Genomic DNA, 25,336 nt, shown 5'->3' with positions numbered 1-25,336 from the left:
TTTTGTGAAATAAATATTTTAGGTGGTATGCTGGTACTCATTAATAATGTATTTATCACTTTTATAAAAGTTCGATTTTGTATAATAGTGTTCTATACACTGCTGAATTTATTGTCTGGAAGTAAAGTCAGAGCATCCCATTTCAACATTTTCCTGTCTCTTATCAGAAATTAAATCAGGAAGTGTAATGAGCACTTAACTGGGTCTGATGTTACCATCATGAAACATTATTTTGAAACTCTATTTATTATTATATTATCTTTAAGTTTTGTAAACATTTTCTTGATTCAGCATATTGAGAAAAGCTATATTTTTTCTATTCCACACAATTATTGTTTTAAACCCATACCGAATAATAAAACTAAAAACAAAACTGATCTATAAAAAACACCATATTTAGTAATTAATAATTCAATAACTTATCACATTCTTTCATATCTTTAAGAAGGGACAAATTGAAATAACCATTCCTCCTTTTTCCAATAAGAAAAAATCCCATGTAAATTTTTATTAATGTGTGTTTAAATTTAATATGTCATTATTCATCAACATCACACAACCCTAAAATAATGATTTACCTAATCAGGTGTGGAACTACAAGCAAAGGCGCTGCCTTTTCACACTGTTGGGACATTTGGACTACATCCGCACCACATGCTTCCACCATGAGTATCCGTGGATCCTTAGTGCCTCAGATGACCAGGTAAGTCAGAAAAAAGTTGCAAAGTTGTTCATCATTTACAAACAGAGGCACAAATAAGATTGAGGCAGATGGGCTGAGCTGGTGACTACATAATAACAATGAGGGCTACCATTTTTTGTGCTTACTGTATTTTGGCGCTAGTGTTGAGTAAATTCCGAAGTAGAGCTGTCAAAATCATTGTTATTATGATTGCAACTAAGTTTTTGATTTCAAATCATATACATATACATACCATAACACCATACCGTAAAAAATTGCCCTATTTTTGTCGGAAAGTTACAACTGCCCGAGCTCTGAGTAAAACAAAGTTGAACATCAAAAAGTTTATTTGCACTTTTTCTTGCGGTTTATATCCTATTTCCCAACAGACAATAAGAATATGGAACTGGCAGTCCCGCCAATGCATCAGCGTCCTCACCGGGCACAACCACTATGTGATGTGCGCGCAGTTCCACCCAACAGACGACTTGATTGTGTCCGCATCTCTAGACCAGTCCGTCCGTGTGTGGGACTTCAGCGGGCTACGGAAAAAAAATGTGGCTCCAGGGCCGGCTGGGTTGGCTGAGCATCTAAGGAACCCGCAGGCAACTGATCTGTTTGGACAGGTTTGGACTAACTTATTTATTATTAAATAGTTAGTATTAAAGAGTTTATTGCGACCCTAGCGAAATAACGGTACTTTTTCTATAAAATTCCATTTCGGGAAAAACGTTTTCAACTAACTAAATCCTAAATAATCACTTTGATTTTGATATTGATCGCTTCAGCACAATATATTCTAGGTTTATAAGTTTCACTTAAAAAAAAAATGCATATTTTGAAAAAAAAAAAAGGAAAACATATAGATGTAGTTTTCATTGTGTCAATAACATACTAAAAATTCATGAAGAATGGAAAATATTTAGAAGTGGAAAAACTTTTTCTCTTTTTGTTTGGGTGTTCACGTGGTATACTATCCTCTTAAAATAATTATACGTTTATGTAAAGATGTTTATACTTTACCGTTGTAGTTGTAACATTTTGCTTTCAAGTTTCAAGTAAGGGAAGGGAGTCTAAGGACATTTTTCATAGGCTGAATAAAGAATTCAAAATTTTAATCTCCTTGCAAAAACCACCGTGAGGATGTAGGTAAAATACATCCTTTTATTTATTTTTTCGATCTGGTTCGGTCGAAACGCAACTATTGAACATCATTTACACCTACAAATACGACTATTTAACTAATTTCGCGGTGTTTTTTGCAGGACAAGAAAGCTGTAAGTCCCCATATGAACTACTCTATTTAACTCTCCTATTAGTCGTTCTTAAGAGGAGTCTAGACGGGATTTGACCGATTTTATTAGAAACGAAATTGGCGTCAATCTCCAATTTTAGATTTATATATATATATGGTGATATTTGAGCCCTCTAAAGGCTAAATTAAAAAAATGCCCGCAAACTAAAATATCTCGTCACGAATTCTTGCGTCCGCACGGCCTGATTTGATCGTACAATTTAATCAGATTAGCGAAAGATTCTCCCGTATGGACTGGGCTTTATAATTGTACCTAGATATTTCCTAATTCTGTGTCATATATGTAGACATGGCGACGAAACACTTTCATCTGCGAAAATGTAGGTATATTAGAAATTAGAAGTCATATGTGTGGTTCACAAGTTTATTATCACAGTGAAAGTAGGTGGATCATCCCTAATTTGGTCAAGACTAGCTTTTCTGTTGGTTCTTTTTTCATAAAGATAAAGGACCATGGGCAAACTTTGTATGGAGCATGGTCCAAAAACCAACAGAAATGAGAGTTAGGTCATTAGATAAGTATTTTTATGTACTTCTTTTCGTTCTACGGGCACCAAGCTGAACCATTCCATTGAAGAACTGAGATATTTTTATTTTAGTCAAAATGTCATCCCCCTTATTACCAATATGCAATAAAGTCCAAGTAATTAAGTTAATTGCTGCAGGGTAGATGTTCGCGCACCGTGGTGGAATCTATTGGTTTTTGGACCATTTTGACGCATGGTTCTTAGAATGCGAAAAATAAAATTTGCACAGAGATAACAAGGTCTAACTTGTTTTTGATCCTGTTTTTTCAAACTCAACAAAACCTCATTAAAGCGAGGTGGATTAATTGTGACGTGACTTCGTTTCTCATTGTAGTTTTACAGTAGTACCTAGTAGTAGTAGTTATGACATTTTCTGGACATCTTCTATCCTAAAACCGTATTAGCTCATCCATCACCATTTTAGCGTCTTTTCGCCCACTGATGAACATAGGCCTCTGCGTGTACGTCATTTATCCCGGTTCTGAGCGAAAAGCATAAGTGCGTGCGAGTGCTTCCGAAAATCGAACGTGTAATTTTCGATAATAAATTTATTAAAATGATTTTGTTTTAGGCTGACGCAGTAGTTAAGCACGTGTTAGAAGGACATGACCGCGGCGTCAATTGGGCGGCGTTCCATCCCACCCTACCGCTCATAGTGTCCGCCGCTGACGATCGTCTAGTGAAACTGTGGCGCATGAACGATGCCAAGGTAAAGTAAGCTTAAAGTTTATGTATCTAAGGTTGAGAGTCAACTGGACAGCGTTCCATCTCACTCTAGCGCTCATGTTGTCCTCCGCTGACGATCGTCTAGTGAAACTGTGGCGCATGAACGATGCGGGATGCCAAGGTAAATTGAACTTAAAGTTTATGGATCTAAGGTTTAAAGTCTACTGTGGGGCGATTCATTCCATTCTACCTCTCTATGAGCGACGATTAACTTGTGAACCTGTGGATGAACTATGCCAAGGTAAAGTGAACTTAGAGGTTATGTAACTAAGAAACACACATGACTCAGGAACAAATATCTGTGTTCATCACACAAATAAACGCCCTTACTGGGATTCGAACCCGGGACCATAGGTAGGGTCAGTACCCACTCGGCCAGACCGGACGTATATACTTCAAAGTCTTCAAACGTAAACTTCAAAATGGCTGACTCACTTGGCCATAATAATTGCTGAGCATATTGACCAAGAAGCCGGACATGTCTCATAACATATGACCTGACCGGACCCAATCTTGAATTCAGTGAAGCGGAGAAGAGATGTGGATTATAATCAACACGAATAGCGCGTTTTCGTCGGCGTCAACTGCCGCGATAGCTTAGGACGCTGGTTTGATTCCAGCCCTTGTCACTGGAGGCCTTGTTCACTTTTTCTTCAAATTAGAATTGTGCGTGCTCGTTCATTGAAAAGATCCCTCTAAACTAATACAATCTCACAAATATACCAGTTCGGTCTTTTAGTACACCGAGAGAAACGAGCATAATAATGTAACGGAACAGTTTGTGCGAACGTTTTGTAAAGTAGTACAATTCAAAATTTGTTATTTCGCTTACTCCCGTGTAGTTACAACGGAGTCATGGCTATGTGTTGTCTCGCTCATATTAGCCGAGAGCCGGTTCGGTCGTCATCGCAAGCGCTCGGCGTTAGTTTGGTCGGATCACTCGGATCGCTTTGCTTCTACAAGCCTACACCGCATATGATATTTATTTCGGCTGATCCGTAAATTTTGATTAATAGTACATTACTATAGAGGCCGGGAAACGAAGGGTTGTAGGCCAAGTAGATATTGACGGCCGAGCGAAGCGAGCAGGGCTCGGAACCGGTTTATTTTTAAATCCCGAGATAGCCCAATATTTTTAATTATTTTATACTCTTTACGTAGGACTGGATCATGTATTTAGGTAACAACTTCGTATTATTAGATAGTCCTAGAAGAAATGAAATAATAAACCAAAGAACGAAAAGAACGTAATTAATAATACCGGTATTTTTTGTATGAATAAAAAACCGGTTCCGAGCCTTGGTAGCGAGGTCGACTAGGGATACGCGGCCGGCAAACCCGTTTCTCAGCAAGATAACCGTGCGTCGTAGCGCAAAAATGATCAAATTTTCGTTCCCCTTTAGGAAAGCCTGAAATAATGATATAAAAACACAAAAAGAAAACAAAAACACAGAAAAGAAAAAAAGGATAATGGCAGAATTTTCCTTATAGGTTTTTTAATGGTTGAATGCCAAGACGTGTCATGATTTGACGTTTAAAAACAAAAGAAGGTTGCCTTACAGGCCTAAGGTGTATGAAATTCCTTTACATATTATCTTCACTGGTCGCACCGGATACGTCGTATTCCGGACCTAATTTGAAGTAATGTCAACATTTCGCTGCAAGTTTGAGAAAAAAAATTTTTTTTGCAGGCGTGGGAAGTGGACACGTGCCGCGGGCACTACAACAACGTGTCCTGCGTGCTGTTCCACGCCCGCCACGAGCTGATCCTGTCCAACAGCGAGGACAAGTTCATACGTGTCTGGGACATGACCAAGAGGACGTGTTTGCACTCGTTCAGACGAGAACATGAACGGTAAGGACACTTATAATTACTTCAAGCTGGGATCAGTGTTGGACACCGTAGTAAAACAATAATATTACTTTTCTTATTCGCGAAAAGAACAAATAACCCGACCAAATTACGTAAGTTGCTTTTGGTATGTGTCAGGAATGTTAAAACGTGTTTTTAATTTTGTCGCATTGCGTATGTTCTGTCCCTTACGGGCGCACGCGCAAGGCTTAGAACCGGTTTATAAAATACCGGTAAATACCGGTTTTCCTCCGAACTTTTATAAGAACGCGAACGTAATAAGCACTTTATTGTAACCTAAAAAAAACCGGTTTATTCGACGAGCGACGAAACGGCCGGTCAGCCTGGTGGTGTGCCACGTAAAAATAGACGCCGACATAGGAAGAAACCGATTATTATTGTTCTAAACCGGTTAATTTGACAATAACTGTTCTAATAAAAACCGGATTAATAATAACGGTTTTTCGAGCGAAACCGAAATTAACACATTCACTGCCGGGAACCCACCTGGTGGGCGCTCGTGAACTTTGTTCAGATGCCGGACAACCCGCTGGGCGGGTTGTTTTGTACGCAGCTATAGACCACCGGTTTTTTCAACTACATTCAAAAAGTCCTAACTCTATGGCAATACAAATATTCAACAAAATCAGTAACGTAATAAATAACACGAATTCCGACAATGAATTCTTTAAAAAACCGGTCAAGTGCGAGTCGGACTCGCCCACCGAGGGTTCCGTACTTTTTAGTATTTGTTGTTATAGCGGCAACAGAAATACATAATCTGTGAAAATTTCAACTGTTTAGCTATCACGGTTCGTGAGATACAGCCTTAGCCTCGTTTTACCCTTTGGGTACGGAACCCTAAAAACTAAAAGATCTCCACATCATTATACAATAAAACTAATAAAGTACCTATACAATAAATAATAATTATATAATATCTAGTACAAAAAACTCGATCTCCTCTTGAATAAACTGGCTCAGGAACGCTTCGGCCCCAGTTTCATTTCGTCATCTCCATAAATCGTCCGCAGTGTTATGTCGTCACCCTACAATTCCTAATTCGTAACCTTCCTAACTCGTCCACTTTCTTATATCGTCAATACCCCATTTTGTCTAAATTCCTATTTTGACCATAGTGCCAACTCGTCCAATATCTGATATCGTCAATATACCATTTTTGTCTACGTTCCTATTTCGACCAAAGTACCAACTCGTCCGCGTTCTTTTATCGACCTAGGATAAACGGTAAGGTAAAGTCTAAAGGCAGTGTTGTTCTATGTAGTTGACGAGTTGGCACTGTGGTCTAAATAGGAATGTTGACGAGTAAGCACTATGGACGAATTAGGAGTGTTGACGAATCGGCACTGTAGTCTAATTAGGAATATAACCAAGTTACTACAGTGGCCCACGTAAGAAAGCAGGCGAGATAAGAAAGTGACGATATAGGAATGCTGGCGAATCGGAACAGTAGACCAAATGCGAATAAGAACTACTTAAGAAGTCGACGAAATGAAACTGAGGCCGAAGCGGTCCTGAGCCAATAAACTGTTTGCTACGCCCTACAGGGTGTCATGTTGTATACAATTATATGTAATAGGTTTAGAAAACAAAGAAATAGGCATAACAACTTAAAATAAAGATAAAAAAATTGGCCCAAAATCGCCGTCAATGGGCAAGGTGCCTAGAAGGTTGGCCGTATTTCCCCACTGTATGGCGATACTTATACGCTGTGCGAAATAATGGCCCTCTGGTCGCCCGAGGCCTCTATTAGGCGCGCCGACAAATCTTTAAAAAGCCGACGCGCAAAAAACAAATAGGTTTAGACACAATGTGATATGCAATAAAGATTATGAGTATATGAGCCTACCATCTATGTATGTATTATCTACAGGTACTGGGTACTGGCCGCGCATCCTACCCTGAACCTGTTCGCGGCCGGCCACGACGCCGGCATGATCCTGTTCAAACTGCAGAGAGAGAGGCCTGCGTACGCCGTGCATAACAATCTGCTTTTCTACATCAAGGACAGGTAAGAACAAGCTTAGCAGGCGTAACCAGCTGGTTGCAGAGCTCTGCATCTTACGTTGTCTAAATGACATGTGTTTTGACGACCGTTCAGGCCTGGTGGGTAGTGACTGTCTATAAAGCCGATGGTCCCGGGTTCAAATCCTGGTAAGGGCATTTATATGTATTTATATATTATATATATCATTGCCTAAGTACCCACAACACAAGCCTTCTTGAGCTTACTGTGGGGCTTAGTCAATTTGTGTAATAATATCTTATATTATTTATTTAAATTATCAGTACGGATAAATGACCGAAAATATTTATACACTGCCTTATAAAGGTCGTGTACATATATTATTAGCTCTTTGTTCGTGTCGATATTTTAGACATTGGCTGAGAAAACATCAACCCTTCATTTTGGCTTAAAACATCTTCTTAATATTAACAGGCAAATACGCAAGTTGGATATGCAGACCAACCGCGATTCTCCCGTCATGCAGATCAAGGGAAGCGGCAGAAACCAACCCTACAGGTAAGATTGGGTCTGCAAGATAATATAATTTGCATTTTTTAACTAGGAATTTGCATTCTCTATTTAAGGGGCTCCCCGCGGTTTTCATGCGTCGATTCATCGATTTTTGACTAGTTTTGAGTCGTTACTCCTTCATTTGCAGTTTAGATAGAATTATAAGACAAACAGCTATCGGTTCTTCAATCTTTTTTCTCCATTCTGGTCTGCCGGATTTTGAAAGAAATTAACATTTTTTTTTTAATATTTTTAACACTGTCTAAAATAACACTTTTCGTTACTAGATTCTTTTGTTCCCGCGAGTTATAGCTTTTTTTTTTAATTATGTCACTTATTCATACAAACCAATTAGCATAAGTGAGTTTTAGTTTTAAAATACTTACGTTTATAATTTAATATTTTTGTTTATGTTTAAAATTATTTATTTTGTTTAATTTAACAGCCGTTTAAAATATTTTTACATAATTTACAATCGTGGCTGAATGCCTAATAGGTCTGTGCCTTCGATGCCTAACCTGTCGAGAAATTACAAAATGGTGGACGAAAGTTTGATATGTCTCCGTATTTAAGAATTATTTCGCTTAAAATTTAGTTTTTTCTTCGCAAGTGTGATGAAAAACATTGTGTGTAACTCCGGGGGTAAGAATATTGCAAACTCGGGTCTTTAATTGACCACCCTCGCATCCAAAATTTCACTTACCCCCCTCGTTGCATAATGTACTGTTGATTTATTTAACAGCCGTTTAAAATATTTTTACATCATTATCAATCGTGGCTGAATGCCGAATAGATCGCTTCGATGCCTAATCTGTTAAGAAATTACAAAATGGCGAATGAATGTTTGATATATTATGTTACAGTATTTAAGAATTATTTCGCTTAAAACTTAGTTTTTTCTGCGTAAGTGTGATGAAAAATATTGTGTGTATCTCCGGGGTAAGAATATTGCAAACTCGAGTCTTTAATTCCCTCCAGCTTGCGGCTCTCGGGAATTACCACCCTCGTATTCAAGCTTTCGCTTACCGCCCTCGTTGCACAATGTATTATAGCAGTACCTTGTCACTTTTTCAGCATGTCACTGAACCACGCTGAATGGTGCGTCCTTGTGAACTGGAGGATCGGTGAAAGCAGTTCCTACGAGCTGTACGCCGGGCGGGAGGGCGGCGACACCGCCGAGCCGCTGCGGGCGCCCGCCGCGCACGCCGTGTGGGTCGCCAGGAACCGCTTCGCTGCTCTAGACAAAAACAACCAGGTACATTCATGAATAAATAAATATTATAAACACATTCTTACATAAATTGACTAAGTCCAAACATAAAAAAAAAACATTGTGCAAGTAGGTCTCAAGGGCTCTTTTACAAACTCTTACGTGTTTCTGACTTATGAAAGTTATGAAGCAATCGTTTCTACTATACAACTAAATGAACATTTTGTAAGTTGGCAGCAATGCACTTAGTTTGAAACTGTATTAATTTTGATTTTGTTAGGTTGGCCGCCATTAATCGCAGTAAAGTTATAGCGATTTCAAAGCACGAGAGTTATTGTGAGGAATTCACAATATAGACTTTTCTTCAAACCTTTTATGTATGTTCTTATATTCGTGTTCATGAATGTATAAATGACAGATTAATTTGACAGAATTACATCGTAAACTTCACATAATTGTTCCTTCAACTCAGATAACAATTTTAACGCCTATGTATTTGTACAGCTCGTCATAAAGAACCTGAAGAACGAGGTGTCCAAAAAGATCTCCACGCCAACTTGCGAGGAGATCATGTACGCTGGTACAGGCATGCTGTTACTTCGCGAACCGGACTGCGTTCAGCTGCTGGATGTCCAGCAGAAGCGAACCATAGCCACGGTAAGGATTGAGCAAAATTTAATGATATTACATGTACTTTAATGATATTGGAGGCAAACGAGCACATGGAATCGCCTAATGGTAAGCGATTACCGCCGCCCATGGACACCCGCAACACCAGAGAGGTTGTAAGTGCGCTGCCGGCATTTAAGGGGCTCTCCGCGGTTTTCATCGAGTTTTGACTAGATTTGAGTCGTTACTCCTACATTTGCACTATAGATAGAATTATAAGACAAACGGCTATCGGTTCTTCAATCTTTTATCTCCATTCTGGTCTGTCGGATTTTGAAAGAAATGAACACTTTTTTTTTTTATATATACATTGTCATAAATAACACCTTTTTCATTCCTCGATTGCTGTGAATGTAGATTTTACATGTACGAAATCTACACATTTGGGTTCGTCTTTGACGTCTCTTAAAACTGGTCAGAGATTTTAATGTCAAACTAATTAACACAAAAGTTATGGCCAGTTAACCAGTTTATTAGACTAAAATTGTTGAACTTTGAAGTAAATATGGTATACTGGGTCCGGAAATACCGCAGGCGACAGTTCATTCCACAGTTTAGGAAAGGTTACCTCTTATCCCTATCAATCTCTGTCTTTTAGGGTCAAATCGATTCTCTTAAACTCTCAATTTTTAACTGAACCATTTTATTTTCCAGGTGAAAGTTTCCAAATGTCGCTACGCCATCTGGAACTCCGACATGTCCCTCGTCGCCTTATTGGGCAAGCACACGGTGACCATCTGCACGAGAAAGCTGGAACAGCTGTGTTCTGTGACAGAAGGAGCTAGAGTCAAGTCCGGAGCCTTCGATGATAGTACTCCGCAGCCGGTGTTTATATACACCACTGCCAACCATATCAAGTACTGCTGCAGGGACGGGTGAGTTGATACACTCCTGGAACAACTGTTCCATGACAGACAGAGCTAGAGCCAAGTGCGGAGCCTTCGATGACAGTACTCCTCAGCCGGTGTTGTGTTCATATACACCAATGCCAACCATATCAAGTACTGCTGCAGGGACGGGTGAGTTGATACACTCCTGGAACAACTGTTCCATGACAGACAGAGCTAGAGCCAAGTGCGGAGCTCCGATGACAGTACTCCTCAGCCGGTGTTGTGTTCATATACACCAATGCCAACCATATCAAGTACTGCTGCAGGGACGGGTGAGTTGATACACTCCTGGAACAACTGTTCCATAACAGACAGAGCTAGAGCCAAGTGCGGAGCTCCGATGACAGTACTCCTCAGCCGGTGTTGTGTTCATATACACCACTGCCAACCATATCAAGTACTGCTGCAAGGACGGGTGAGTTCATACACTTCTGGAACAACTATTCCATGACAGAAGTAGCTAGAGTCTAGTGCGGAGCTTCGATGACAGTACTCCTCAGCCGGTGTTATGTTCATATACTCCAATGCCAACCATATCAAGTACTGCTGCAGGGACGGGTGAGTTGATACACTCCTGGAACAACTGTTCCATGACAGACAGCTAGAGCCAAGTGCGGAGCCTTCGATGACAGTACTCCTCAGCCTGTGTTGTGTTCATATACACCACTGCCAACCATATCAAGTACTGCTGCAGGGACGGTCGAGTTCTAACATGTGTACTAAACTTAAAAAAATAATTTAAGATATTGTATCAGGTAATAGTAAAGGCACAGATATATTAAGTTTCAGCAGTTAAAAGATTAAGAGAGCGAGCTCAGGTACCTACCTGACATTTTCATAGAAACAACACGTTAAATACCTATTTAACGTGTTGTTTTTTATGAAAATGCCAGGTTTACCGCGTTGTTCCAATAGTATATTAATATGAGAGAAAGTAGGCAAAAGACTGGCTACGTGTTAATAATTGACAGACGAGCTTGCGATTCGCTTATCTTTGAGAAAAATATTTTTTGGACGAATACACTGTAAATCTACAATCTGAATGTAGAAAGATGTGCTTGATCGTGATTATTTATTGTTGCAGCGACTACGGCATCATCCGCACCCTGGACGTGCCGGTGTACGCCGTGAAGGTGCTGGCCTCCGAGGCCGGCGCCAGGGTCGTGTGCCTCGACCGCGAGGCCAGGCCCAAGGTGCTGAACATCGACCCCACGGAGTACAGGTCACTATACATAAGTACATACATACAGGGTCGTGTGCCTCGACCGCGAGGCCAGGCCCAAGGTGCTGAACATCGACCCCACGGAGTACAGGTCACTATACATAAGTACATACATACAGGGTCGTGTGCCTCGACCGCGAGGCCAGGCCCAAGGTGCTGAACATCGACCCCACGGAGTACAGGTCACTATACATAAGTACATACATACAGGGTCGTGTGCCTCGACCGCGAGGCCAGGCCCAAGGTGCTGAACATCGACCCCACGGAGTACAGGTCACTATACATAAGTACATACATACAGGGTCGTGTGCCTCGACCGCGAGGCCAGGCCCAAGGTGCTGAACATCGACCCCACGGAGTACAGGTCACTATACATACATACATACAGGGTCGTGTGCCTCGACCGCGAGGCCAGGCCCAAGGTGCTGAACATCGACCCCACGGAGTACAAGTCACTATACATAAGTACATACATACAGGGTCGTGTGCCTCGACCGCGAGGCCAGGCCCAAGGTGCTGAACATCGACCCCACGGAGTACAGGTCACTATACATACATACATACAGGGTCGTGTGCCTCGACCGCGAGGCCAGGCCCAAGGTGCTGAACATCGACCCCACGGAGTACAGGTCACTATACATAAGTACATACATACAGGGTCGTGTGCCTCGACCGCGAGGCCAGGCCCAAGGTGCTGAACATCGACCCCACGGAGTACAGGTCACTATACATAAGTACATACATACAGGGTCGTGTGCCTCGACCGCGAGGCCAGGCCCAAGGTGCTGAACATCGACCCCACGGAGTACAGGTCACTATACATAAGTACATACATACAGGGTCGTGTGCCTCGACCGCGAGGCCAGGCCCAAGGTGCTGAACATCGACCCCACGGAGTACAGGTCACTATACATACATACATACAGGGTCGTGTGCCTCGACCGCGAGGCCAGGCCCAAGGTGCTGAACATCGACCCCACGGAGTACAAGTCACTATACATAAGTACATACATACAGGGTCGTGTGCCTCGACCGCGAGGCCAGGCCCAAGGTGCTGAACATCGACCCCACGGAGTACAGGTCACTATACATAAGTACATACATACAGGGTCGTGTGCCTCGACCGCGAGGCCAGGCCCAAGGTGCTAAACATCGACCCCACGGAGTACAGGTCACTATACATAAGTACATACATACAGGGTCGTGTGCCTCGACCGCGAGGCCAGGCCCAAGGTGCTGAACATCGACCCCACGGAGTACAGGTCACTATACATAAGTACATACATACAGGGTCGTGTGCCTCGACCGCGAGGCCAGGCCCAAGGTGCTAAACATCGACCCCACGGAGTACAGGTCACTATACATAAGTACATACATACAGGGTCGTGTGCCTCGACCGCGAGGCCAGGCCCAAGGTGCTTGTTGACGAAGGTTCGTAAATGATGAAGACGACACCAAATCGTACTTTAAAACCGTATATTGGTCTGAGCGATTAAATTACATAAAAAATAGGTACGTGTATCGCGAGCACTGATTAGCGGTGTGCGCGCGCGCTCTGGCCGAGAGCGCTGGAGGAAAGAATCGCCGGCGCGCGATGAGGCGACGGGCCGGCGGTGGCGGCCCGCGGGGAGCGAGCGCGGGAGGCGGGGACCCGATCAGCGAGTCCGCGAGTGGGGCGCGTTAACAAGCTGGCCCCCTTGGACCATCCTGGTCCAATGTCAGTGGGAGCGGGCAGAGCCTGTTGTAGGCCCTTCTCAGCGTCCCTGTGGTGGTGGTGACGTCAGCGACGCGGCTGACTCCGTCGTTGCCCGGGTAGACTGCGGTGACTCGCCCAAGCAGCCATCTGCTGGGGGGCAAGCGGTCGTCTTTGACGAGAACCATCTCGCCAAGCTTCAGCTGGCCTCCATCCCTGCGCCATTTGTTTCGGACCTGCAGTTCTGAAATGAATTCCTTATAATACCGATTCCAAAAATGCGCTTTTAGTGCTTCTATTCTCTGATATCTCGTTAGGGTATGTATCGGCGAGTCTTGCACCAAGGGAGCAGGTATCATAGTGAGCGTTCGGCCTATCAAAAAATGCGCAGGGGTGAGAGGAGTAAGATCTGACGGATCAGATGAAATAGGGGTTAAAGGCCTAGAATTAAGCAAAGCTTCAACTTGAACCAAAAATGTAACCATCTCTTCATAATCTAAGTGAGCCATTGAGGTAACTCGTTTTAAATGATGTTTTACCTGCTTAACTGCGCCCTCCGCCAAACCATTAAAATGTGGGCTATAAGCAGGACAAAATTTGAATTCTATTTCCTTTGTAGCTGAATATGACGTTATTTCTTCAGAATTATTTTTAAGGAACTTTGCTAATTCGTTACAAGCCCCTATGAAACAAGTACCATTATCTGACAAAATGGTGGCTGGTTTGCCTCTGCGGGCTATGAATCTATTTAAAGCGGCAATAAAGCCCATGGCTGTCAAATCAGTGACGAGCTCCAAGTGTACCGCCCTCACTGCCAAACAAACAAAAACAACTATATATGCTTTCTTCGTTTGACAACCACGACCCTTTCTGCTCGCTATCAGGATTGGCCCAGCGTAGTCACAGGATGTGTTAGCAAATACATATTCGGACTGTACCCTTTGCAGTGGCAAGTTGCCCATAATTGGCTGATGAGTTTTACCCGAGTATCTTAAACATGTAATGCAGCTTTGTGAAGTCTGTCTGCAAAGGTTACGGCCGTTAATTATCCAGTACCTGTGACGTAATGTTGCTAGCATCAGCTGTGGTCCAGTGTGCATCAACATTCGATGGTAATGGTGTACTAATATTTTAGTGATGTGATGCGATGCATGTAATAAAATAGGGTGTTTTGTGTTATAATCGTAATATGAACTTGCAAGTCTACCGCCTACTCGCATAATTCCGAAAGTATCTACAAATGGATTAAATTTCAACAGAGTATCTTTGTGAGAAAGTGGGCGCTTATTTAGCAAACGCGAGAGTTGCTCGCTAAATTTGTCAGTCTGCACTTGTTTGCACAACATTTGTAATGACAGATTAAGCTCTGACACCTTTAATGGACCTGTATTCTTGTTTGTTATATTTTTACAGTTATGAACGAATCTATTCATGTATGCTATAATACGTTGCAATTTACAAAAGTTTGAGTATTTAGAGGTAAAATTATCCTCGCATTGTTCAGTTGAAACGAAACATTGTATTTTGACTTCAGGCAAATTTTCTAAAGGTAAGTTTTGAGGTTGAGTAGGCCATTGTATTTCCGTTTCATGAAGGAAGGGCGGTCCTTCCCACCACAAAAGTGAATTTTTGAGGTTTGATGCGCTCTGACCCCTACTACCTATGTCGGCAGGGTTCAAGGTTGTGGGTTTGGGTTTTAGATTTTCAGCTACAGAGAACAGCAGCTCATCAGATTGACATGACCAAAGTAAACCTAAGGTTTTCGAGTGATTTTCTGTGTCCAATTTAAATAGTTCATCGCTACTGTTTTCTGCAACTAAATTATCAAGTAATGATGGTGTATTTGAACGCCACTTTCTTAAGTGAAAATGAGCACTTTCTAGTGTTTTAATGACGCCTCTGCATGTTTCTAACAGAGTGGCTTTGTCATCATTTCCTGAGATGTAGTCATCTATATAGAAATCGTGTAAGATTGTTTCACTTACATTTTTTTCTGCGCATTCTTGACCCAACTGTACAAGACATCTGGTGCGCTTGAATTTATGCTCTAATGCTTGAAATCGAAGTAATGCTTGTGCTTTAGAATCGCCCAAACATTCAGGAGATTCTTTTAATGGTATTGTGACAACAAACTTACCATCTGGGTGGCGGGTTGTTGATTGTGTAAATATGCGTTCGCATTCACTCTCACCTTTAGTGTGGATTTGTTGAGTGGATGGAACTGATTCTAGTTCAAAAAACTTGTCTAGTTTTGCATCGAGCTCAATGTTGTTGATTAGATTGCAATGGACTGTATAGGGTTGCTTTTGTTTAGAATTTTGTGTATGTATAGAACCTGCAACAAGCCATCCGAGTGTTGTTTCAACTAGGACGGGTTTTTTCTTGCCCAGGGATATGTGATTATATGTAATGCACTCCCAAAAGAGTTCTGCACCCAGCAGCATCTGCACCTCGGATGGCTCGTGAAAGTTCGGGTCCGCTAGGTGGATGTGAGGGGGAATAGTGAACGAATCACAATTTAGTTTGGTGAATGGAATCATATCAGTGATCTCTTGGACAACGAAGCAATTGACTTCTGCTGTGTAATCTTGCGTACGTGAAGTTATGGTTACATCACAATGTTCGGTGATGCTTGATCTTTTCTTTTCTAACCCTGTGACGGATATGCTAGTGGAATAAGTAGGTAATTTTAATTTTGCTTGAAGATCTTTGGTAATGAAACTAGATATACTTCCGTTGTCCAAGAGAACTCTAACTTGGTGTGTGTGGCCATCATAGTCGCTGACGTTGATGACAGCTGTAGATAACGGTACACGATGGCTACCGAACGTGGAGCATAAAGCAGCACTGTTTGTAATTTGTTGTGGAGCTTGTGTATGCTCTTTTAGAGTTGGTGATGCTACACAATCATTAGGTTTGGATGTGGAAGACTTAGGGTCTGCCTTTGCTTGATTGTTTATATGTAGCATGGTATTGTGTCTTTGTGTGCAAAGCCGGCATGAGCTCAGCCTGCAACGTTGTTCGTCATGTCCTGATCGCAAACAATTTGTGCAAAGATTCAATTGATTCACTTTATTAATGCGGGATTCAACTGGCATTGTTTTAAACTTAGTACATTGATAAATTGAGTGATTATTTTTGCAAACAGGACACTTATATTTATACTGAGTCTGATTTTGAGCATGGTTTACAAGAAATGATTTAGGACGATTGTGAGTAATGTCGCTGTGTCGACGTGGTTTATTTAGTGTTTGTGCCTCCTCCATGGTTTCTAGCAAATCTGCGCGGTTTCTTAAGAAAGTGGTAAATTCCGTTAATGTTGGTAGTTTTTTAATATTATTGCGCTCGGTTTCCCAATCGCGCAAAGTGGCTGAATCGAGTTTGCTAGTTACCATGTGGATTATGAGGATGTCCCAGTGCTCTGTGGGTAAATTAAGAGTCTTCAAAGCCCTGAGATTTTTATTGACTAAATCTATGGTATTTCGTAAGGCCCTTGAAGATTCTTGAAGCACAGGGTTTATGTTAAATAATGCATTTAAGTGATTATTTACCAATATTCTATCGTTTGTGTAACGTTCACAAAGCAAATCCCATGCGACCTTATAGTTATCAGACGAGAACTCTAGTGATTTAATTACGAGTGAAGCACCGTCTTTCAATGAACTTCGCAAATAATGAAATTTGTGGATGATTGGAATTGATTGATTATCGTGTATGAGAGATTTGTAGGTATCATGGTATTCTAACCAGTCCTGATAGCGCCCAGAAAAGGTAGGTAAATGAATTGTAGGTAATTTAATATTTGGCCCACCTGTGAGTGCAGTAACGACATTGGAACCCGTTACCAGATTGTCCTCAGGCGCCGCAGAAGCAGCACCAGCCGCGGTGTGCCTGCTGAGCAGTTCCTGCGCAGCAGCCAAGGCACCGAAGTAGCTTGTCTCGAAATTTTCCCGTTCTGTGTGCTCGTCACCTGGAATTTCCGTCAAATTTTCTATATCAGTTTGAACTGAATCAAAATCATTGTACATATCTTGGATTTTAATGAATCTGGTATTCAGCTCATGATTTTGCAAATTATTTAGCGTATGGCATGACAAAAGAGGCTCTAAATATGATTTAAATATGGTGAGCTTTGATTTGAAAGAGGCACGTGTTTTTTTGAGATTTTTTAAATCCATTTTGGCAATGCGTGCAGTATTTAAAAATTCAAGTTTTTAGAGAAAACAAAAGATTTGTGATAGAAAGTTAAAATTTAGTTAAAAGTTATAGAAATGGCGATAGAATTCAAATTTCCAGCTGCAATAGGAAAATGTGATTAGCAAGTGCTTAAATTAAAAAATGTGAAATAATATAGTGTGTGAAGCGATACGTAAATTTTGAAATTTTGCAAATAGCACGCGTGCGAGAGGCAATGGCGTGGCGTGGCGTGGCGTGGCGGAGGCAGGCAGGCAAGCAAGCGCGAACACTGACGGAAGCAGGTGTACACGTGCACGTGCACGCTGTAGCTCCGGCCCCGGCACGGCTTGGTTACGTGTAGGTACAAAAATACGAACACGTGCAGATTTCTGGAATATTCCAAGTAAATATTAAAATATAGCAATGATGGCACACGGTTGGCACAAATGGTTGCAATACAATTAATTAGGCCTTGAAATGTGGTTACTAATTTTAAGCTAATTTTACGAAAACTGTAATAAAAATATCCAAAATATGAACGGGAATGTTAACCTTGATAAGAAAGCTTGTAAATTAAAAAAGGAATATTAAAAAAATATTACGATTTAACTAAGATGTAGACTGATTAAGAGTTGGGTGACGTGAAACAGGAATGTGATTTTAGTAGCTAGAAGAGAATTAAATTGAAAATTAAAGAAATAAGTACCAAATAAAGGTGGTCAAATTATACCTGCGCAATAAGAAATAAAATAGGAACGACTCACAAATAAATACTGCAAACCCTTTTCCTGGTATGTGGAGCCGTTCTTGGTTTGTGGAACCCTTTTCTGGTTTTGAATGTCTTGTTTCTTTATTCTCGGGCAGGACGATGACTTCACAAATTTCGCTTTATTGTAGTAGTTGTAGCTTAGGTTGGCTCGCGGTGATTCACTCCGATGTTATAAAAATGGCGATTGTAGTCTCGGCCAGGCGCGCTATCTTCTTTGTGTTTGATGGACCTCGTCGAAACGGCGTCTTTAAAGTTGCTTTACGTCGAATCCGGCTCGAAACTTGTTGACGAAGGTTCGTAAATGATGAAGACGACACCAAATCGTACTTTAAAACCGTATATTGGTCTGAGCGATTAAATTACATAAAAAATAGGTACGTGTATCGCGAGCACTGATTAGCGGTGTGCGCGCGCGCTCTGGCCGAGAGCGCTGGAGGAAAGAATCGCCGGCGCGCGATGAGGCGACGGGCCGGCGGTGGCGGCCCGCGGGGAGCGAGCGCGGGAGGCGGGGACCCGATCAGCGAGTCCGCGAGTGGGGCGCGTTAACAGTGCTGAACATCGACCCCACGGAGTACAGGTCACTATACATACATACATACACACATAATCTGGCCGTAATGAAACACTACTAAAATAAGGTTGATTTTTGTTTAATTCTTTTTTACTAATTAGTGAGTTTTGTTTGTCACCTGACGAAATTGCAAAGTTTTATCCTCATAAGGCCCAAGGTCCTACCTATAGGACTTATTTAGTTCGATTAAATAATCATATTCTTTTGGAACAGAGTTGAATTTGTTTTGTTTCGTTAAATTTTCAAACAAAATAAAATCAACTGTATTTCCTGCACTATAGGTTTAAATTTCAGTGGCAAATTTTGGACTTTTCATTAGTATGGCTGGGAGGTGGTTATGATTTTTTTTTTTATGGAGGATAGGCAGGCGTTTGACCACGATCACACCTGATGGTAAGTGATGATGCGGTCTACGGTGGAGCACGCTTACCTATGAGATACCTATTTACTCTAGCCTTGAATAAGGACATGTTCAGACATTCGCCGTGTGTGCAGGTTCAAGCTGGCGCTGGTGACGCGGCAGTACGACCAGGTGCTGCACATGGTGCGCACCGCCAAGCTCGTGGGGCAGAGCATCATCGCCTACCTGCAGGAGAAAGGTGCCCAATAAATAAAGCTGTTACCTCTTTATTAGACCTCGTAAAACATACCAATCCATCAAATGATGCTTTTCCATATTTGCAAATAAAAATATACCAATATTTGAAGGATTCCCTAGATTGTATAGTTACATTCTGATTACATTGGGACCTACACCTAGGATTACGAAATATAGTCTTTAGAACAAAAAAAGTGGTTTCCTAATTAGTTCAGGCACCTTCGAGAGATCGAGGGACATAGGGTAAACTGGGTACGGTAGTGACATTCGTCATAACAGCGAAATTATACGGATTATGGGGAAGGGAATTGACATGATAAAAGTCCAAATTGATTCCTGAAAAATAATTCCATTATTAAATTTAAAATTAGGCTGTATTTAATTTACCTGTCCAATCTGTTTTATATTTATGAAAATAACATAATGTTACCTAAACTAATAAAAAAATAAATAAACTAGGTTACCCCGAAGTAGCCCTCCACTTCGTGAAAGACGCCCGAACCAGGTTGTCCCTGGCGCTGCAGTGCGGCAACATCGAAGTAGCCCTGGAAGCCGCCAAGAGCTTGGACGAGAAATCCTCGTGGGACAAGCTTGCTGAGGCTGCCTTGCAGACTGGGAACCATCAGGTAACGTCCCGTTGATAACTTGTTAAGTAGATTGAAAATATCTTTTTTCGATACTCTGTAGTCAACTGTATAAGAAAAAAAGTTATTTTTACTATAAAACCTAAATAATGAATGAAAATTGGTAAGTATCTCAGTAGACAAACATGTAGTGCAAAAGATACAAACGCGCGAAGTCCACCGCCCGTCCGTTCCTCGTTTAATCTTTTCTATGGGAGCGCGGCGGCATGTGATTGGTATTTTTTTATTCACTACAACGAAACGAAATGAATATTATAGTTGAGTTGGGAGCCCATACATGAATAGTACCAAAGAGAATTTGCAATACAGGTGGATTGTCAAAGAAAATTTCGTAGCCACAGTAAATTTACTGCTATCTGTAGACACATGATTAAAAATTTTAGAACGCCATTTGACTTTTATCCTTATTTAATATCAAAAAGTGGTGCCATCTTACCCGGCATGAAACGATGATACGAAACTTTGGCTTTTGGTCTATTACTTACGCTTTGATGTTTAACAAATTTAACACATATCAGTGAAAGATAAGGAACAAAGTCAAATGGCGTTCTAAAAATTTGAATTACGTCTCTAAAGATGGCAGTTAATTTACTGTGGCTACAAAGTTTTCTTTGACAATACACCTGTATTTCAAATTTTCTCTGATAATACGTAATTATAATTTGCTATACGAAATCTTAATTCAACCATTACAGTCGACGAGTAGAAAAATTGATTACTGATAAATAGATATTAATTTGACTATACTAAGATGACATATTTCCCAACAGATCGTAGAGATGTGCTATCAACGCACGAAGAACTTCGACAAACTGTCGTTCCTGTACCTCATCACCGGCAACTTGGACAAGCTTCGCAAGATGATGAAAATAGCTGAGATCAGGAAAGATACGTCCGCGCAGTTCCAAGGGGCGCTGTTGTTGGGTGATGCTGCGGAAAGAGTGAGGCTGCTTAAAGGAGCGGGACAGGTAAAATATTCAGAGAACTAATAATAATAATGTGTGTATATAAATCGTTGCTTTAAAAAAAAATTAAACTTTCTTTGTACGAGTTTCTGGTGCGTGGCGCACGCATTGTCTGATAAATAATTAATTGTCTGGATAGATTCTGTACAAGAAAAACCAAGTGAGCACTCTTGGTCTTTTTAATTATCTTTGGCTTGATGGTACCATAATATTGCATTGTCACCCGACTTACATATGTATGTAAAATTTCAGCTCAATCGGAAACTGGGAAGTGGGTCAAAATTAGCCAAGATTTGACTTACAGGAACATATATACACACTAACAGGGCAAGTTAAATAAAAGCTTGTAAAAAGGAAAATTTAAGATAAAAAGTTTTTTTTTTTCGGAAAAGTAAAGATAAAGATTTTTTATTTGCGAGAATACTTAATTCTAGAATACAGTGGTGTTGTTTTGTAGTGATAGCGTATGTAGTATTCAGTCGCACAAAACGACATGCAAATTTTACAAAAATATTTTCTAGGAATTATTACAATAAATTAAAATAAAACTAAACTCCAGATAATAAAATTCATAATAAATAATTAATTAATTAATAATAAAATTAATTAAAATTACATGCAATTTCCTTTACGCTATAAAAACAGTGCTCTAACAGAAAACTGGTTAATTTTTTCTTGTATTCCATAGCGTTTAGTAATTTTATACTGTTGGGCAAGCTGTTGTACAGAACTATGCACATATTATACGCGTTCTTCTTATATATATCCGATTGGCACCGAGGTTGGTATAGAAGATTTTGATACTGCGTTCTCTGGCTTGAAAAAAATTCAGATCTCATTTTAAACACATCTGGACGATTTTTAACAAGTAGACATGCTTTTTTTATATACATGCATGCCAGCGGTAATATTTTTAATTTCTTAAAAAGTGGTCGGCAGCTATCGGTCACCCATGCTCTCATTATTGCACGGACACATTTTTTCTGCAATAGAAATGCTCGTTCGACGTCTACCGAATTTCCCCACAGTAATAGCCCATAATTTAGCACTGAGGCTACCACGCCGTGATAGGCTGTGACCGCTGCCTCAAAGTTAACAGTATATAAATAAATAAATAAATAAACATTATAGGACATTATTACACAAATTGACTAAGTCCCACAGTAAGCTCCATAAGGCTTGTGTTGTAGGTACCTAGACAACGATATATATAATATATAATTATAAATACTTAAATACATAGAAAACACCCATGACTCAGAAACAAATATCCGTGTTCATCACACAAATATATACTCTTACCAGGATTTGAACCCGGGACCATCAGCTTCATAGGCAGGGTCACTACCCACTAGGCCAGACCGGTCGTCAAACCGTCGTCGTCGTCGGTGTATATCTTAATTTTCTTAATGCAAAGACGAACCTATCTAATCTATTGCACACCGCATTTACATGTTCCTTCCAGTTAAGATGTTGGTCAATCAATAATCCTATAAATTTAATATTTTCACATTTTGTTATAGATAAATTATTGTAATTGATATTTAATTGAATTGGTATACTATTACATGAGTGGCATTGAATAAAAAATGTCTTTTCCATATTGATATTTAAATTATTTTTACATGTCCAATTGCTAATGTCAACCAATGCATTATTTACGATATTCTCGTATGTATCAACTTTCTCACCCCTTATTAATAAAGTTGTATCATCTGCAAATAATATGCATTTATGTGAGATAGCCTTGGGTAAATCATTGATGTACACTAAGAACAATAGGGGACCTAGGTTATATAGGGTATAGTATATCTCTTTTTATTTTTGATAAATTTTACTGTTTCTCGTGGCCATGTATGGCTAACTTTATATTTAATTCTATCGTCAGCTTCGTTACTAAGAACTTTCCGTATCTTGCATTGTTCCTGGTTTCCCGTCACTGAATTTCTGAACTTTTTTCCTCTAGCTGCCCAAAGGCATTTCATTCCATTGTGTTTTTTTAAATCTGTATTTTGTCAAATCTAAATTGCATTTATCTAGGCAAGTATTCACCTGTGGGCGACTAGATGATAAAGTTTGTTACAGACAAAATGTGACGTATCCAAGCAAAACTTACCACATTGTCGCTTACTATAAGGGCGAGATTGGCTTGTATGTTTATACGAATAACCTGTCAGGGCGTCCTTATGGCAAGCGATAATGTGGTACCTTTCGCTTGAATCTTCTTCTTCCCCGCGTTATCTCGGCATTTTACCACGGCTCATGGGAGCCCGGGGTCCGCTTGACAACTAATCCCAAGATTTGGCGTAGGCACTAATTTTTACGAAAGCGACTGCCATCTGACCTTTCAACCCAGAGGGTAAACTAGACCTTGTCGGGATTAGTCCGGTTTCCTCACGATGTTTTCCTTCACCGAAAAGTGACGTAAATATCAAATGATATTTCGTACTTAAGTTCCGAAAAACTCATTGGTACGAGCCGAGGTTTGAACCCGCGACCACCGGTTTGCAAGTCGCGTGCTCTTACCGCTAGGCCACCAGCGCTTACCTTTCGCTTGAATACGACACAAATTTAAACCGAGCAGCTAACACTGCAAGCAAAATTGTAACCTCATTACATTTCCCGTAGCTGTCCTTAGCCTACCTGACGGCAGCCAACCACAAGCTGGACGAGGAGGCGGAGGCGCTGCAGGCGCAGCTGCAGGCCGCGGGCGCTCCGCTGCCGGAAGTCAAACTCCAGAGGAAGGTGCTCCGCCCGCCGCTGCCGGTGCTGAACTCGCAGCCCAACTGGCCTCTACTGGCAGTCTCCAAGTAAGATAAACTCGCAGCCCAACTGGCCTCTACTGGCAGTCTCCAAGTAAGATAAACTCGCAGCCCAACTGGCCTCTACTGGCAGTCTCCAAGTAAGATAAACTCGCAGCCCAACTGGCCTCTACTGGCAGTCTCCAAGTAAGATAAACTCGCAGCCCAACTGGCCTCTCCTGGCAGTCTCCAAGTAAGATAAACTCGCAGCCCAACTGGCCTCTACTGGCAGTCTCCAAGTAAGATAAACTCGCAGCCCAACTGGCCTCTACTGGCAGTCTCCAAGTAAGATAAACTCGCAGCCCAACTGGCCTCTACTGGCAGTCTCCAAGTAAGATAAACTCGCAGCCCAACTGGCCTCTACTGGCAGTCTCCAAGTAAGATAAACTCGCAGCCCAACTGGCCTCTACTGGCAGTCTCCAAGTAAGATAAACTCGCAGCCCCACTGGCCTCTACTGGCAGTCTCCAAGTAAGATAAACTCGCAGCCCAACTGGCCTCTACTGGCAGTCTCCAAGTAAGATAAACTCGCAGCCCAACTGGCCTCTACTGGCAGTCTCCAAGTAAGAACTCGTTTTGTATTAACCTTTTGACGCCAATGACGGATATATCCGCACCGCGGGTCCAACGCCGAAGACGGCTTAATCCGTCACAGACCACAGAGCAACATAGGCCAGTCAACCAATTTGATTCCTAGGCCACTATAGAACCATGTCATAATGACTTCTACGACAGTGCTTATTGAGTGATGCGTGTCAAGTTCGTTAGTTAAAGCGACAAGGTTCTATAGTGGCCTAGGATTCTAATTGGTTGACTGTACATATGCATAAAGTTCAATTTCAATTTTGACACTTCGGTGACGCGGCGTCCGAGTGACAGCTTTTGTCGTCGGCGTCGAAAAGCTTAGAAATACGGAAGGTGGAGGTAAGGAAATAAATCTCCATGTATCAAAAAGTGTCATCAAAAAACCATAAATAGGTGGCGCTACAATACCTAGAATACTTGAAATCAATTCATAGACAGCGCACTTCATTCCGTCAATAACGCCTAGGTTCTTGGCTACTCTAGCGCTACTCTGGAGAGATTTGGAACTATTATTTATAGCTGACAGCAGGACACTTTTGCAACAGTTCTACCATAAGAGATGTCACTCCTCTTAATTCCACACTCCATACTTGGAAACTTCCTTTATTTCGTGTAGACTTTTATAAAATATCCGAGATTTGTTCAAAGTTCTTCAATAAGTTATTTAGGGTTCTCAAGGATTGGCATAAATACGAGTACCTAAAGGTATTCATATTCATATTTTGACGACCGGTCTGGCCTAGTGGCTAGTGACCCTGCCTGTGAAGCCGATGGTTCTGGGTTCAAATCCTGGTAAGGGCAATTATTTGTGTGATGAGCATGAATATTTGTTCCTGAGTCATGGGTGTTTTGTATGTATTTAAGTATTTATATATTATACATGTCGTTGTCTAAGTACCCACAA

General features: G+C 41.2%; 2 protein-coding genes across 3 annotated transcripts in view; one reads left to right on the top strand and one right to left on the bottom strand.

Annotated features, from left to right (window-relative positions):
- LOC133529638 (coatomer subunit alpha) overlaps positions 1–25,336 on the top strand; it is a 31,946-nt gene that overhangs the window by 602 nt on the left and 6,008 nt on the right. Inside the window, exons 2-15 of the mRNA XM_061867397.1 lie at positions 587–703; positions 1,072–1,308; positions 3,096–3,233; positions 4,942–5,105; positions 6,997–7,134; positions 7,564–7,647; positions 8,716–8,896; positions 9,356–9,508; positions 10,175–10,395; positions 11,495–11,632; positions 19,337–19,440; positions 19,899–20,065; positions 20,854–21,051; positions 23,677–23,858. Coding sequence (XP_061723381.1) covers positions 587–703; positions 1,072–1,308; positions 3,096–3,233; positions 4,942–5,105; positions 6,997–7,134; positions 7,564–7,647; positions 8,716–8,896; positions 9,356–9,508; positions 10,175–10,395; positions 11,495–11,632; positions 19,337–19,440; positions 19,899–20,065; positions 20,854–21,051; positions 23,677–23,858 — 2,222 coding nt within the window. The remainder of the gene's footprint in view (positions 1–586; positions 704–1,071; positions 1,309–3,095; positions 3,234–4,941; positions 5,106–6,996; positions 7,135–7,563; positions 7,648–8,715; positions 8,897–9,355; positions 9,509–10,174; positions 10,396–11,494; positions 11,633–19,336; positions 19,441–19,898; positions 20,066–20,853; positions 21,052–23,676; positions 23,859–25,336) is intronic.
- LOC133529637 (uncharacterized) lies at positions 13,104–18,699 on the bottom strand. Of its 2 annotated transcripts, none has more exons than XM_061867396.1 (2): positions 17,137–18,699; positions 13,104–13,569 (listed from the first exon to the last, which is right to left on the bottom strand). In XM_061867396.1, exons 1-2 carry the CDS (start codon positions 17,501–17,503, stop codon positions 13,313–13,315), a joined length of 624 nt encoding a protein of 207 aa, XP_061723380.1. In that variant the 5' UTR covers positions 17,504–18,699; the 3' UTR covers positions 13,104–13,312. The 2 variants fall into 2 exon arrangements, with proteins under 2 accessions (XP_061723380.1, XP_061723379.1); XM_061867395.1 differs by having other exon boundaries at positions 13,378–13,569; positions 13,865–18,687.

This window comes from Cydia pomonella, chromosome 21 (genome assembly GCF_033807575.1).
Source record: "Cydia pomonella isolate Wapato2018A chromosome 21, ilCydPomo1, whole genome shotgun sequence".
NCBI lineage: Eukaryota > Metazoa > Arthropoda > Insecta > Lepidoptera > Tortricidae > Cydia > Cydia pomonella.
The sequence above is the reverse complement of the archived record's forward strand: the minus strand, read 5'-3'. Positions and strand labels throughout refer to the sequence as shown.

Excerpts from the sequence above, each read along its gene's own strand:
- LOC133529637 (XM_061867395.1), bottom strand. The coding sequence starts at position 17,503 with ATGGATTTAAAAAATCTCAAAAAAACACGTGCCTCTTTCAAATCAAAG. Across the intron at positions 13,570-13,864 it reads CGGAGGGCGCAGTTAAGCAG|AACTGCAGGTCCGAAACAAA; the intron begins GTAAAACATCAT and ends AATTCATTTCAG.